The sequence below is a fragment of the Eschrichtius robustus genome, chromosome 13 (genome assembly GCF_028021215.1).
Source record: "Eschrichtius robustus isolate mEscRob2 chromosome 13, mEscRob2.pri, whole genome shotgun sequence".
In the NCBI taxonomy this organism is placed as follows: domain Eukaryota; kingdom Metazoa; phylum Chordata; class Mammalia; order Artiodactyla; family Eschrichtiidae; genus Eschrichtius; species Eschrichtius robustus.
Window position 1 is genome coordinate 47,121,924 of NC_090836.1, and position 13,302 is coordinate 47,135,225.

At 49.2% G+C, this 13,302-nt stretch overlaps 1 protein-coding gene across 5 annotated transcripts in view; it reads right to left on the minus strand.

The window, feature by feature from the left end:
* Positions 1–244: 244 nt before the first annotated feature.
* The window catches only part of BAZ2A (bromodomain adjacent to zinc finger domain 2A), a 34,045-nt gene continuing 20,987 nt past the window's right edge, over positions 245–13,302 (minus strand). For 4 of the 5 annotated variants that reach the window (XM_068559790.1, XM_068559785.1, XM_068559786.1 and 1 more), the window contains 22 exons: positions 12,774–12,882; positions 12,501–12,602; positions 12,120–12,330; positions 10,746–10,846; positions 10,405–10,470; positions 9,990–10,223; positions 9,598–9,852; positions 8,363–8,577; positions 7,999–8,073; positions 7,622–7,802; positions 7,460–7,519; positions 7,117–7,261; positions 5,936–6,594; positions 5,550–5,772; positions 5,276–5,431; positions 5,011–5,162; positions 4,534–4,823; positions 4,308–4,440; positions 4,047–4,193; positions 3,413–3,639; positions 3,155–3,298; positions 245–3,067 (listed from right to left, as the gene is read on the minus strand). In XM_068559790.1, the coding sequence (XP_068415891.1) occupies positions 2,902–3,067; positions 3,155–3,298; positions 3,413–3,639; positions 4,047–4,193; positions 4,308–4,440; positions 4,534–4,823; positions 5,011–5,162; positions 5,276–5,431; positions 5,550–5,772; positions 5,936–6,594; positions 7,117–7,261; positions 7,460–7,519; positions 7,622–7,802; positions 7,999–8,073; positions 8,363–8,577; positions 9,598–9,852; positions 9,990–10,223; positions 10,405–10,470; positions 10,746–10,846; positions 12,120–12,330; positions 12,501–12,602; positions 12,774–12,882 (4,051 nt within the window). In that variant the 3' untranslated portion in view covers positions 245–2,901. The remainder of the gene's footprint in view (positions 3,068–3,154; positions 3,299–3,412; positions 3,640–4,046; positions 4,194–4,307; positions 4,441–4,533; positions 4,824–5,010; positions 5,163–5,275; positions 5,432–5,549; positions 5,773–5,935; positions 6,595–7,116; positions 7,262–7,459; positions 7,520–7,621; positions 7,803–7,998; positions 8,074–8,362; positions 8,578–9,597; positions 9,853–9,989; positions 10,224–10,404; positions 10,471–10,745; positions 10,847–12,119; positions 12,331–12,500; positions 12,603–12,773; positions 12,883–13,302) is intronic. The other variant, XM_068559789.1, reaches the window with a different exon arrangement.

Here is a 13,302-nt window from a genome sequence, read left to right on the forward strand (position 1 = left end):
GCACCTCAGCCAGGAGCACCTGTTCCACCCACATAAGCACAAATTCTGCCTTGGATGCCTCTTGCACAGGAAGGGCCAAGCTTGGAGGTTCAGAGATAAACCTTGAAGTTTAGGGGCATATTTCTCCCCGGCCTGTGGTCTCCTACATCAAACCAGTCGTACTCACCCTAACAAACACCCAGCCTTCACCTTTAGGCAAGTATGAGAACCTATGTTGAAGGAAGATAAATACAGACTCTTTTGAATCTCTATCAAATGTGGTTTTTATTCAACTGACAAGCACTTTTCTACAGCTGCACTTGTGGAACATCACATGGCAAAAACAGGAGTTTTTTTCTCTAGACTTTTTTTTCCTTTTTTTACCTTATTAAAAATGAGATTGGTCCTAAAAATATAGAAAGAAATAAATTTAAATTCACAAAAAACTGTACATTATCAAAAAGTCACTAAAACACCACATTTGGTTATATAAAAAGTCAAGTCCCTTTTGTTGTAAAAGGAACATGGAAATTTGTTGGTGTTGATGGTGTGGTTTCTTCCTGTTACCAGACTGATAGGGGAGAGGAAACAAAGGGGTAGGGGTGGGTTTTATTTACTTTTTTAACTTGCCTTCCCTATCAAATACTCTTGTCAAGAAGAGAAAATCCACCTAGCTCAAGGGGCAGTGAAGATGAGGAAAGAAAAGTGAGAAACGTCCCCTTTGGTCATGCCCTCCCCCCGCCCCCCATCAACCCTCACTTCAAATTGAGGCTAGGACTCCACCCCACCTTAAGAGTGCCTGGTCCCTAGGGAAAGAGATGGAGCTGGGAGAGGAACACAGAACAGGAACAATCAAGATTTCACTCCCCCATCCACCTAACCTCCAACAGTAGAATTAATCTAGAACATTTTATACCAGGGTAAGACTGCCGTGGGGAAAAGAAGAGCCCCCAACTACAACAGTTCCAAATGTCTAACACAAAGTTTGTTACAGCGCAGTTATTTAGATAAAATATAAATATTTATGCATAATATAAAGTCAATTCAAATATTCTTCAATCCACCTCTTATTTAAAAGCAAAAAAAAAAAAATCTCAAATAAAATTAAAAGTTCTGAGGTTTATCTGACAGAAAAGGCGACTTTAGAAATAGGCTATGGGGGAGAAGGGGCATAAAGGAATAAGAAAGGGGCTGCCCCGGGACCTGTACTGCCCCCTCACCCCCTTCAGTGGCTATTCAGTGCTGCCAGAAGCACAAGGAATGCTCCCCCTCACCTGGCACCCCCTCTCCCACCAATGGAACACTTCTTGGATGCCTCAGCTCTCTGCTTGGGCCAGCCAGCAGCCACCTCCCCAGTGCAAGTACCCGTAATCTCTGATGGGAGGGGCTCTGCTGAGCAGGAAAGCAGGGGCCAGGGGCCCATGGCTATAGCTGGGAGTTAGCAGCTTTCCTCTCACAGGTCGGGGCTTAACTTGGGCACAGTCAAATGTAGGGCAGTGGTGGACCCAGAACCTCTCCTCCCTACTCTCCTGTGTTCTGCGGTCTCTGCTACTGGGTAGGGGGTCCCAGGATATGAAGTAGATAAGGAAAGCACTACTAAACCCACAGAAGCTCATGGGATTAGGAAGAGATCCAGTTCTACCCCTCTCCCTGCAAAAGCTTAAGACTCAGAGCTACTGAAAGGAGAGGGAGTTCCTGCTGAAAGATTGCACAGTTTGAAGAGGCTGGAACAGAAATGACTGGGAGAGAGGGGACAGAGACAGCCTTGTACCCAGAAAAACTGTTCCTGTGGTTTCCCAAAGACAAAGTGATGGTGTGAAACAATGGGAAAGGTGTTTCAATGGTTGGAAACAATGGGAAACAGATACTTGGGGGAAAAACTGAATGGATGCCACCAGACAAAACAGGGGCACAATCACAGCATCCTCTCACTCACTCACTCACTCTCACACACACACCTCTCTCTCTCTCAGGCCAGTCGATTGCTACCTGGCCTCCATCTTGGGGGTGTGCCCAAACTCAGCAGTAGTTGTCCCTGAGGAGTTCCCAAGAAGGAGGTTTGGGTAAGAGGTGGGGAAGGAGGCTGGAAGGCCCAGGGTTCAGGGTGCCTCCCTGCCCTCTCCCCAGTTTGCTAAGTTTCAGAAAAGGCTAGAAACTCAGCATTTGAGGAGTATCCAACATTATAGAGGGACTAGCTATTGGCAGGAAGATGAGGACAGAGAGAAAGACAGGGACCTCTGAACTTCTTTTTCCTTTGAAGGGAAAAAAGATTTGGGGGAAAAGGATGGAGGAACCCGTACACAACAGTTTTACATTATTGGATGAGAGAAAATCTGAAAAGGGGGCGGCGGGGGGGGGATTGAGAGAGAGAAAGTGAAAAGCGGGGGAGGGACTGAACATGGAAGCAGCATGTTCAGGGCCCGGTGTCCGGCTCGACACACTTGGGAGTTAAGTCCACTTTACTGGCCGTCACTGCGGGTCCACACACAGTACAGAGTGTTTCTTGGTTTCACACATTCACTAGAACTATTGCTATTGTTAAATAGCCCCAGAATGCTGGGGCATGTACAGGGAAGGTGAGAAAGCTGGGAGGAGGAAGTAGGAGCTTCTTTCATCCTCCTCCTCCTTTTTAATTAGGAAATAAAACAGAAAGGAAAAATTATTTTTCTTTTTTTTTTTTGGCTTTCAGTCCAGAAGGACCTCATCTCTGCCCCTCTTATGTGAGGAACAAGAGGAGGAAAGGAAGAAAGGGGTGTAGGGATAAGAAGATGTAGGGCGCTGCCAAAGGTAGGGTCAAAAATCAGGGTTCTACCTCGGACTCGAGTCTGGACCCAGGGCAGCATCAGCAGGTGAGAATGGCAGGGTCTGTTTGTTTGGAGGGCAGGGAGCAATGCCACAAGGTGACTCCCCACCTCACAGGCCTCACAGATTGGCCTGTTTTCCCTGATAAAACTCCTCCCAGCGGCTCTCGAAGAAGCGACGCATGATGTGCCCAGCCTTGCCCACTTCAGAGTCATCCTCATTGAATGTCTGGCAGTTGTCAAAGACCAGAAGTGCATCAGCCGCAAACTCCTCTGAGCTGGTGTACCTGGGCAGGGGTGGAGACAGACCTGTGAGCTGGGTACAAGTTACGGCAGTAACAGAAGAGCCGGGACAGTTACTGATGTCTACTTACCCTCCCCGGAGCAGCCGCTCCCGCATGGTGGAAAAATCCATAGGGTTTTTGATAATGCGCCGGTACCCACTCACCAATCGTGGGTTCACAGGCTCCAGGAAAGGCCAGGCTGCATCATGGGACTCCATCTCCATCAAGATAATCCTATTACGAAAGACAGTGATGACTGCACTCCCAGGAAGCAAACACACTGACCCCTCCCAGCCCTTTACTCCGGCAAAGGTAGAGCCAGTTGTCCCCAGAATTCACTCAACTCACTCGCAAAACGTGAGATCACTGTGGTGGTTCCGCATGGAGAGCCGCCGCCGCTTTGAGGGGGACTGCCCTCCTTCTGAGCACCGAGGCACTGCCGGGCTTTCTCGGCCCCTCGACAGTAGCCGGCGCCGGCAGCTATCACCCTCTGGGAAGTTCAGCACATAACTACTTTTCCGCTTCTGGCCTCGTTTTGGGAAACCTGGCCTCTGAGTCAGTTCTCCCTCTACCTGCTGAAGATAAGAAAAAGGTAAGATCAGCAACAGCTGGAGATGTTCTCTGCTTGCCCTTCACTTTATTACAATCCCTACTTGTCTAAGTGTGACTGAGGCTTCAAAATACTTTCATGCATAAGCCAGCATGTGAATTTATTCACATAACCCAATAAGGTAGGTGAAAGGGAAAGTATAATCATTCCCATTTTATAAGGAAAGTAAAAGCAAGTAAGGTTATAGAATTTAAGTGACTTGTCCAAAGAAGGATCAGAACTCAGGTCTCCTAGCACATCATCTGGAGCCCTTTCCCAGGAGAGACTGAGGCATGGTAAGAATGATATTTGTAGGACTGGTGGTAAATGGGATGAGAAAGAAAATCTCTGACTTTTGCTTGGGAGTGGAATGAGAGGGAGCAGAAGACTTACCTGGGCCAAACAGACGGCACAGAACCAGTCTCCTTCTGGGACAGCCTCCATCTTGGGCCGAAGGCAGTAAATATGGCAGCCACGGTCACACCCATCACAAAGTAGAAGAAACTCATCGTTGTCACCCTTCCGGCAGACTAGACAGGTCTGGACCAAGGTTGTGAGGAGGCAGGGTGAGCCCTCAAGCCTCTGCCTGCCACTGACCCCACCCACGCCAGCTGGCCATCTTGTCAGCCCCCCCAGGCTCTCCAGGCCTCTTACCACTTTGTTGACAGACTTCTCCCAGGCAATGGACCTCTCCAGCTGGCCCAGGCACAAGCAGACCTGGGCCGCGCTCCAGCACCGCTCTAGCGTTTGGCGCCAGGCTCGAATGCGAGGGGTGATCTCATATGATCTGGTGGGAGAAAGTGGTGATTTGGGGATGAGGAACAGGATCCATTAAATTTATTCCTTCTCCCCCAAGACCAAGAAGCGGGGAGCCACTCACATCTCTGTAGTGGTACACTGTGGGGCACTACTGGGCGTGCTGAGCAGGGCCTTCTCCAGCACGACCTCATGAGCTGGCCATAGGGGCTCCCGCAGGTACCGCCGCTCCACATTCTGCTCCAGGGCAGCAAGTCGCATCACTGCCAGGTCCAGGGGGTTGGTAGTTTTACGCTGGGGTGCCAGTCCTTCCTTGCCTCGACCCCGCCAGGTGATATCCTCCTGGGAGTCAGGTAGATGCTCACAGTAGGCCAAGTCTTCACGAGTAGAGTCTGGGCTGGGACGTGTCCAGCCCTGCAGGTGGGAGAGAGGGATAAAACTCATTATAAAGAAAGAACGTTAAGCATAGAAAAAGATGTGACCCATTTAGGGTCATGGGAGGTCACTTGTGAAGTGGGAACCCCAGGTTTTCCCTAACAGGGTACAGGAGATTAACACCCTCTCGTCAACAACCCCCTACCCAGTGCCAGCCCAAGTGTACCCGAATCTGCAGATCAGACAGGATAACCCGCTGTTCCAGCTCCTCTACCCACTGAAGCACAGCCAGGTCTGTCTCATATGTCTTCTCTTTGGGGGACCAGCTCAAGATCCCTTCTTGAAAGGCAAGTAGCTGACTAGGCTCAAAGATAGGGTCTGAGGAGACAGAAGGCAGAGGGAAAAGCCCATCAGGCTATTTCGTTGTCCACAGCAGCAGCTCAACGTTTACCTGGGCTCTGCAGCTCAGGGTGGTTAAGCATCTACCTTACCAGTTGAGGGCCGTAGGCAGACTTCCTGTAAGAAGTCCCTGTGCTTGTTTAGGTGTTTGTGAAGTGCCTTCTCTCGGATGCCTCGGGGGTGCAGGGCCTTGAGCATGGCATCCAATGTCTCAGGATCTCGGATCCACCACCAGCCCGAGCGCATCTCTGTGAAGATGGTTTATGTGTGTGGGGTGGGGAGTGGGAACCAGCTATGAATCACATGGTCCACATCTGATGCCACTCCTACCTGTATCTCACCCCATTCCACCCCAAAGTCACTCACCAGGGGGGACGGGCTGGGCTGTCAGCTGGGTTAGGTAACGCTGCTCCATCTGTCTGAAGAACTTACTGGGAGGTCTCCCTCTCCGTTTTGGCTGTCCCATCCCTGTGGGGCTCTGTGGTGTTTCTCTAGGGTCTCCTGCTCGCCTTTTAGGAGCCACGCCCAGCAAGGGGGTGGGAGAGAGCTGCCCTGGAGAATAGGGGTTGGCAGCACTGGGTCTATTCACCTGTGAATGAGATGAAACATAAGGTGATGAGGGTGTGTTTTCATGTTGACAGGACCCCAGTGGCCCCATCCCTTCCCCCCAGCTTCAGCAACAGCCCACAGCCAGGAAACAGAGCCTGTGGCAAGATGAAGATAAGTGCATACCACTAATTCTGGCTACTTACTGGCTTGGAGGAGGCAGGTAGCTGAGGGGAAGGAGTGGGCTGGTCCTCAGAAACTGCAGGGGGTGGTGTAGGGGCAGCACTGCAGGGCATCTGGGCTGAGAAGTTAAACCAGGGAGCTTGAGAATCGGGGCTGGCTTCTGTCTCGTCAGCTTCTGGCTCCTCCGGGGGCCGTGATGGCATTGGGTCCAGTTTTCCGGGGCTGCTATCAGGTGTGAGGACTGAGCTACTGAGCAGGGAGCCATGGCTCTGAGTCTGGCTCAGCCAAGACAGGAAGGCTGACTGGCTGAGGTCGTGCTGGCTCTGACCCAGAGACAAAGGGGAGCCCTCTGGCTCTAGGAACCCATTATGGGAGTGAGGATGGGACTGAAGCTGGGGCTGGGGCTGGGCATGAGCCTGAAGCTGAGGATGGGGCTGAGTCTCGGGCTGAAGCTGGACCTGCAGCTGTTCTGAACCTTGACTCTTGACAGGAGATTTCAAGTGCCTAGGTTGCACAGACCCAGGCTTAGTTTTCCGAGGTCGGCCTCGGGCCCGGGCAGGAGAACTGGCAGAGGTGCTGCAGCCAGCTAACTCCCTCTTCAGAGAGAAGGAGGCTGGGCTGGGTGTTGAATGGGTTGCCACTTTTAAGGAGTCAGTTTCCTGCTTTATCACATCCTCAGGAACTGTAAAGAAAAGTGAAGAGCATAACACATACACAGATATAAGGGGAAAGAAAGAGGGTGTACAAACACAGGACATATACTTTCTTTTTCTCTTGGACTTCATAACCCCCTTTTGGAGACTGCACCAGGAAAAGCTTATATGCCAGTGAGCACAGTATCTGGAAAAGAAACACTATGCTCCCAAGTAATCATCATCAGCATAATCATAAGCTAACATTTATTGAGAACCAGCTATAAGTTAAGCATTATTCTAAGAGCATTAACTCATTTTAATCTTCTCAATAGCCCTATGACGTATACATTCTATCATTAACTCCATTTTACAAATGAAAAAACTGAAGCATACAGCTGGTAAATGGCAGAGCAGGTAGGTAGGCAGTCCTACTCCAGAGCCTGTGCTCTTAACCACACTGTGCTATACTGATTCTCATACAATGAAAGAAGCCCGAGACAACTAGGCAGAGGAAAAGGAATCGTTTAACTTTTGTTAGGACTCAATTCAGGGTCCTACGACACACCTACCTAAGCTCCCCTCTGTTCCTTCCACAAAGATACCAGTCAAATAGGGCAACACCCAGTAGTTGCGTCTGTAGCGGTCCTGACCCAAGGAGACTGCCCGAAGCATCTGGGATGAGTGAAGCAGCTTTTTGCGAAAGAAGAGCTGACGCTGGGTAGGCAGTGGAAAAGGAAGATGAATGAAAAACACACTTCCAGGGTGACAGTGGTGACTTCGTCCGGTATATGGGAGAAGGGCAATGGCTCTCAGCTTCCCTATAAAATTGATACCATCTGGGCCCAGCTCATAAGGTAATCAATTCTCACCCAGCCCCTATCTCCAGCTCCTGGGAGGTTAGAAGCACAATACCTTGCTGAGTTTTTCTATCTGGCGCTCTAGCTCTGGGATGCTAGATGCTATGACATCAACCTGGAGAAGAAACAAGTAGACACCAAGAGAAAGGGAATCATCAGATTCAAGAAAAAAATAATCTGTTTTCCAACTCCCACTTTCCTTGGTCTGGGCTAGTACCTCTCCATCTCTTCGACCCCTACGGCCATGGACAGCAGCTGTAGTCTCCTCCTCTTCCTCCTCTTCCATGCCACTGGTCTCCTCCATGATCCGAGAACTGCGCCTCCGCCCCAGGCCTTCCTCCGGCCCCTGCAGCTCTACCTCAGGTCGCCCAGTTCGCTTGGCCAAAGCGGTTTTCAATCTTGACATAGACAGATTAAGGGAAACCGTGGTGAGGAACATGATACCACCACAAAAGGAACACAGTGAATCTAAACAATCCCAGGCCCTGGGGTAAGGTCCCAACCCCAGGGGAGGGGCTAAGGACACTGAGTTCCAAGCAAAAGTCCTGGCTATGCTTCACTCTTTCCCCCTTCTCTCCTCTGTCCTGTCCCTACCTCCGGAGCCGGCCTTCAACAATCCACTTGTTTTTCCTGTAGCTGGACATACTCTCCAGAGTCTTGTCAATCTCACTGCAGGGGAACAGGGAATGGGATTCTGAGGGAGAAGTGGCAGCACATACACAGAAGAAGGGAGGCTCAAGGGTAAAGGGAGTTTCATCCTAGAGCCTAGATTGGATGAACGGCAGAGGAAGGCTTGGATTCTCCCAGGGAAGAAAATTAGATTCAGTCCTAAGTCACACCAGCATGTCCAGAGCATGGCAGTGGACACACATCGCCGAGGATTTCTAAATGGCTAACCCCCTCCCCCATCCCATTCTGACCAAGGCACACAATAACCATCCCCACCCCTGCCCCTCACTTGATGATGAGGGTGGAGCCATTGAGCTCATGCACAAGGAAGGCCAGGACAGCAGCCTTCTGCTGGGGCGGCTGGGCTTGAAAAGGCTGGGTACGCAGGCTGTCGCAAAGGGCTGGCTCCACTCCATACGCCATGAGGAAGCAGCGCAGGATCTCAGACACATTGTCTCTTGTTAGTGGGATCTCGGACACCTTCTCCCCCAAGATCTTTAAGGACTGTTTGGAGGAGAGCATGATAGGAGTTAAGAGAGAAAGAGGAACAACTCAAGTTGGGTGAATCTGGAGCAGGAAAATACAATAGAACTACGGGGTTAAGATAGGAAAAGAAGAAAAGAATGAAAGTTGATAGGACAGATGAGAGAAGGAAAAGGACAGGTGCAAAAGAAAAGGAGGAAATTAAAGGAAAATGAACAAAGTAAGCAGAGGGAGGTCAGAAAGAAAAAGAAATAGAAGAGAAAAAAATACATGGAAAACAGAAACAGGAAGAAACTACAGATCTTCCTCCACTTGTCCCTGGAGAGAATGACGAGAGTCAGGACCTAAAACCTTAAAGCAGTGAGTAGAAGTAACCTAGGAGAAGACGCAATAAATTACCAGAAGGGCTAGCATGTAGTATATAGATCTTCCTCAACTTATGATGAGGTCATGTCCCAATAAACCTATCATAAATTGAAAATATTCTAAGTTGAAAATGCATTTAATACACCTCATCTACAGAACATGATAGCTTAGCCAACCCTACCTTAAACATGCTCAGAACATTTACATTAGCCTAGAGTTGGGCAAAATCATCTAACGCAAAGCCATTTTATAATAAAATGTTGACTATCTTGTGTAATCTACTGAATACTGTACTGAAAGTGAGAAACAGAATGGCTGCATGGGTACAAAATGGTTGTAAGTGTATCAGTGAACACATGGCTGACTGGGAGGTGTGCCTTGCTGCCGCTGCCCAGCATCATTAGAGAGTATCGTACTGCGTTTCTCTAGCCCAGGAAAAGATCAAAATCAAAATGTGAAGTACAGTTTCCACTGAATGCGTATCACTTTTGAACCACTGTAAAGTCGAAAAATCATAAGCCAAACCACTGTAAACTGGGGACCATTTGTGTATCTCCCTTCACTTGTCTTGATCACTTTGGGAAGGGGCTTTCATGTGTTTAACTTAAAGAGAAAGCAAAACTGAGAAAAGCACGGATTCCAGGCCCTCTGAACCCGCCCAGGAAAGGACCTCACCTGACAGTAGGAAGGCAAGCCAGGATCATAGAGCGCAGCTTTCAGGAGCCGCACCAGCAGATCTTGCACCTCGCCCAAGCTGTCGCCTTGACACAGGAGTCCCTCCTGCAGGACCCCCAGGCTAGGTACATCTTTGGCAGGGTCAAAGCCCAGCACCTTGCCGAAGCTGTGCAGGAACTCCACAATGGTCAAGCAGTCTGAGAAGGCCCCACTAGGCAGGATCAGACCAGGGATGCGTGAGAAGTCAGGCAGGGGCTGTAGAGATAAAAAGAGGTAGGGTGTTCTGTCAAACATATGGGAAGGCAACAGTCTGGATATCTAGGAGGCTCTTCCTTTCACAGAAGTGTCTTCACGGATGGCCCCTCCAGGACCTGTTACTCTCCCCTCACTACCTGGTGGTCAGTCAGACACATGTCCTCTGTGGGCTTCTTCATCTCCTCCAAGATCATCTGCTGCCTCTGCCGCTCCTCCAAGCGCCTCTGTGTGGCCAGAGCTTTATCTGCTTTACAGGCTGGCTTGGCTTTGGCCACCTCCTCCTTTTCCTTCATTTTTACCTTCTCCTTTTTCTCCCTCTTGACTTTTTCGTTCAGTTTTTCCTGCTTTGTTTTTACTTTCTCCTTCTCAGCCTAGCCACCCAAGGGAGAGAGGAATCAAGAGTGCCATAAAGATTCAAGTCACCACCCTTTCCAGGTCCCCGTCCTCCCCACCTTACACCCAGAAACATGACTATAAAAAGAGACCAACTCACACGTCTTGCAAAATCAGTTTGGTGACTTCTAAGTTATGCTTGTGTGTACATGCACCTACCTTCGATTTCTTCTTGGCCTCCTTCTGCTTTAAGCTCTTGGTCTCTTGTTTCCTCTTGTTCTTGGCCTGTAAACCATAAGGGAAGTCATTTCTCCTCAAACTCTGAAAGCATCACTGCTTTGACTAGCATTCAAAAACAGACAAGGGTACTGGGGAGGAGAGGTGAGACATGGGATGAGAGGCTGGCAATGGATCAATTCTCTCACCCTGGAGATGCTCACATTATTCCTGAATAAGCCCAATTCTCTAAATGGCGAGTGGCAGACGTGGGAGAAGGAAGAGAAGACAGAGCAGCTGTAGGAAAAGTTAACCTACTGTGTAATCTCTCTGATGTCCCTCACCTGCCCTTGGTTAGTAGCCTGACACTCTCCCCGCTGTACCTTCTGCTTCATCTTCTTCTTGATTTTACTCATCTTTGCTTTATCTTCCTCATTCAGTGTTTCTGTGAGGGCAGAAAGAAAAGTGAAGAGTGAGGCAGGCAGGCCAATCTCCAGCATCCAGAGCAGCACATGCCTGTCACAAAGCTGGCCTCCAAAGCAGCTCCCTGAAGAATCCAAAAGTTTGTGTTTTGTTTTTTTTGTTTTAAGTATACATAAAATGTTGGAGAAAAAATGTAGGAGAGGCACCTGCTATAGAGGTAGCACAAAGAACTCAAATGGTATCTCCTGCCCAGAAGCACCAGCCCCTTGAACACTAGACTGCTTTAGAAGGGGTCCTAGGGGCCAAAGCAGCAAAGTAGCCTTATAGCCTGTCTCTCCCCCAGGCTATCTGACAGATTGATTTTAGAACAAAGAAAGGAACAGAAAAACTGCCAGGGAAAGCAGGTGGTCTTGAGTGGGAAGCACCAATTAAGCAAGAATGTGCCAGAAAGAAAGGGCCCAGATAATGGACACTTTAGCAGAATCATATCAAACTGACATAGCTATTGCTTATGCTCAGCTCCTATGTCTTGCTCTACTAAAAGGTCTGAATTTCTTCCCTTTTGGAAGACAATATTGAAGTGTGATTCTGCAAACAATAGTGTTTCAGAATTGGTGTTTTTGATATGACAGCACCTATCCTATTCTGGCACAGAAACACTACCACCACCACATCTGTACAGCAACCCTCTAAGTTAGACAGGTATTACCTGCAGATGAACCACTATAGGCTTTTATTAAAATATAAGTGACTTGCTCCAGGTCATACAGTCAGAATATGGCAGAGCTGGAACTCTGAATAGGAGACCGATGACTCCAAATTTTTTCAAATTTATACTATATCAGGGCAAGTGCAATATTTACTGAAAAATTAGACATTTCCAATCTGTCCATCCCACTAAAACAGTGCCAATTATCTTTTGGATTCAGATGTGAATTCTGAACCTCCATGATGGTGGCAATGAGTAAGGTAAGAGTGTATGTATGAGACAGCCAAAACCAGTAAGATAAGTGAGAAGCTGAAAGATGGAAAGAAAGGACATGAAAGCCCTCTCCTCTCATAACTATCTTTGGGGACCGCCCAGGCTCCACTAGTAAGAGAGTAACTCAGTAAAGAAACTGGTTGTAAAAGAAGTACCACAAAAGTGCTGGGACCCTGAGGCTGCTTTCCAGAGAGGGGAAGGTGATTCAGATTCATTTCTTCCAGACGTCAGTCACATTCCTGGGAAACCCAGGCATTAGCAATTCATCAACATTTCAGATACCTCAGAGAGTGAGCAGAATCTCCAGTCGTACCTTGGGCCTCCAGTTTCTTTAGGAGGCGGTTGTCTGTCTTATTCAACAGCTCAGTGATTTTGACCTTGGGTGGCCGACCTCGGCCCCGTTTCACCTTGGGGATGTCCTTGGTCTTGGCCTTCTCAGTGTTTCGAGGTCGGCCCCGTTTCCCAGTAATTGCCTGAATCCTGGATGGGATCTCCTCTGCTGAGAGCTGTACCCACTGCAAGCCCTGAGGTAATAAGGAAGACTCTTGTTACAATGGGAGGGAGTCTGTGCAAGCCACCAGGCCCTCTGAACCATTCAATGCCCAAGACTCTCCAAACCCCATGAGAGGAAGCTGCAGCTTGTCCATCAACCCTTTCTCAGACACAAAAGCATATTTAACCCTTGGATGTGCACCTCTGGTGTGTCTCTCTCTTCAAAGAAATCACCAACAGGCATACGGGGACTGAAGCTGAAGTGCTCGCGGCGGACGTTGTGTACCACATTGCGGCTCAGGTACTATGAGGAGGAGGTAGAGTGGCATCAGTGAAGTTACAGCCCTACCACACCTATTGGCCAGCAACAGCCCAAGCAGAACAAGTCCCAGAGCAGACAACGCCAGCTTGTTGCCACTGGGCCCAAAAAAAGGAGTCTGTGCTTTCCTAAAAAAGTCCACGAAAGCTACATTACCTTGATCACTTCCGGGAACTGTTTCATCCTCTTCCCACAGGGGCCGTAATACCAGGTCTCCCCCTGCCATCGGTGGCTGCCCTTCTTGATGCGCACCTCTCTCCGCCACCTGCCAGAGAAGCACACGGGCCCTGCCGCCAGGTCACACCCCTACCCACTCTCAAGCCACCCAGAAGCCAAGCCCACTGAGCAGATGGCCCGCCCCGCACCTGTCTCACTAGAACTGCATGTAGGTGCAGAGGATCCTGAGATACAAGCTTGGCCAGAAGGCAGGCCTGGGCCACAAGCCCCTCAGCACCACAGGGGAAAGCAACACACCAGACTGCACAAGCCCAGAAAGACCTCCACCCCTCCCTTCACAAAGTCAGTGAGATGAGCAGCCAGAAACCCCCTCCCTAATGCCATTCAGGGCAAATTACTGGGTTTCCACTAAAGAGGATAAAAGACCTAAGAGAATAAAGGCAGAAGAGACAGAGGGTGGGGAGGCAAGCAGAAGAGTAAACTCACTGCTGACTCCATGAAATGACTC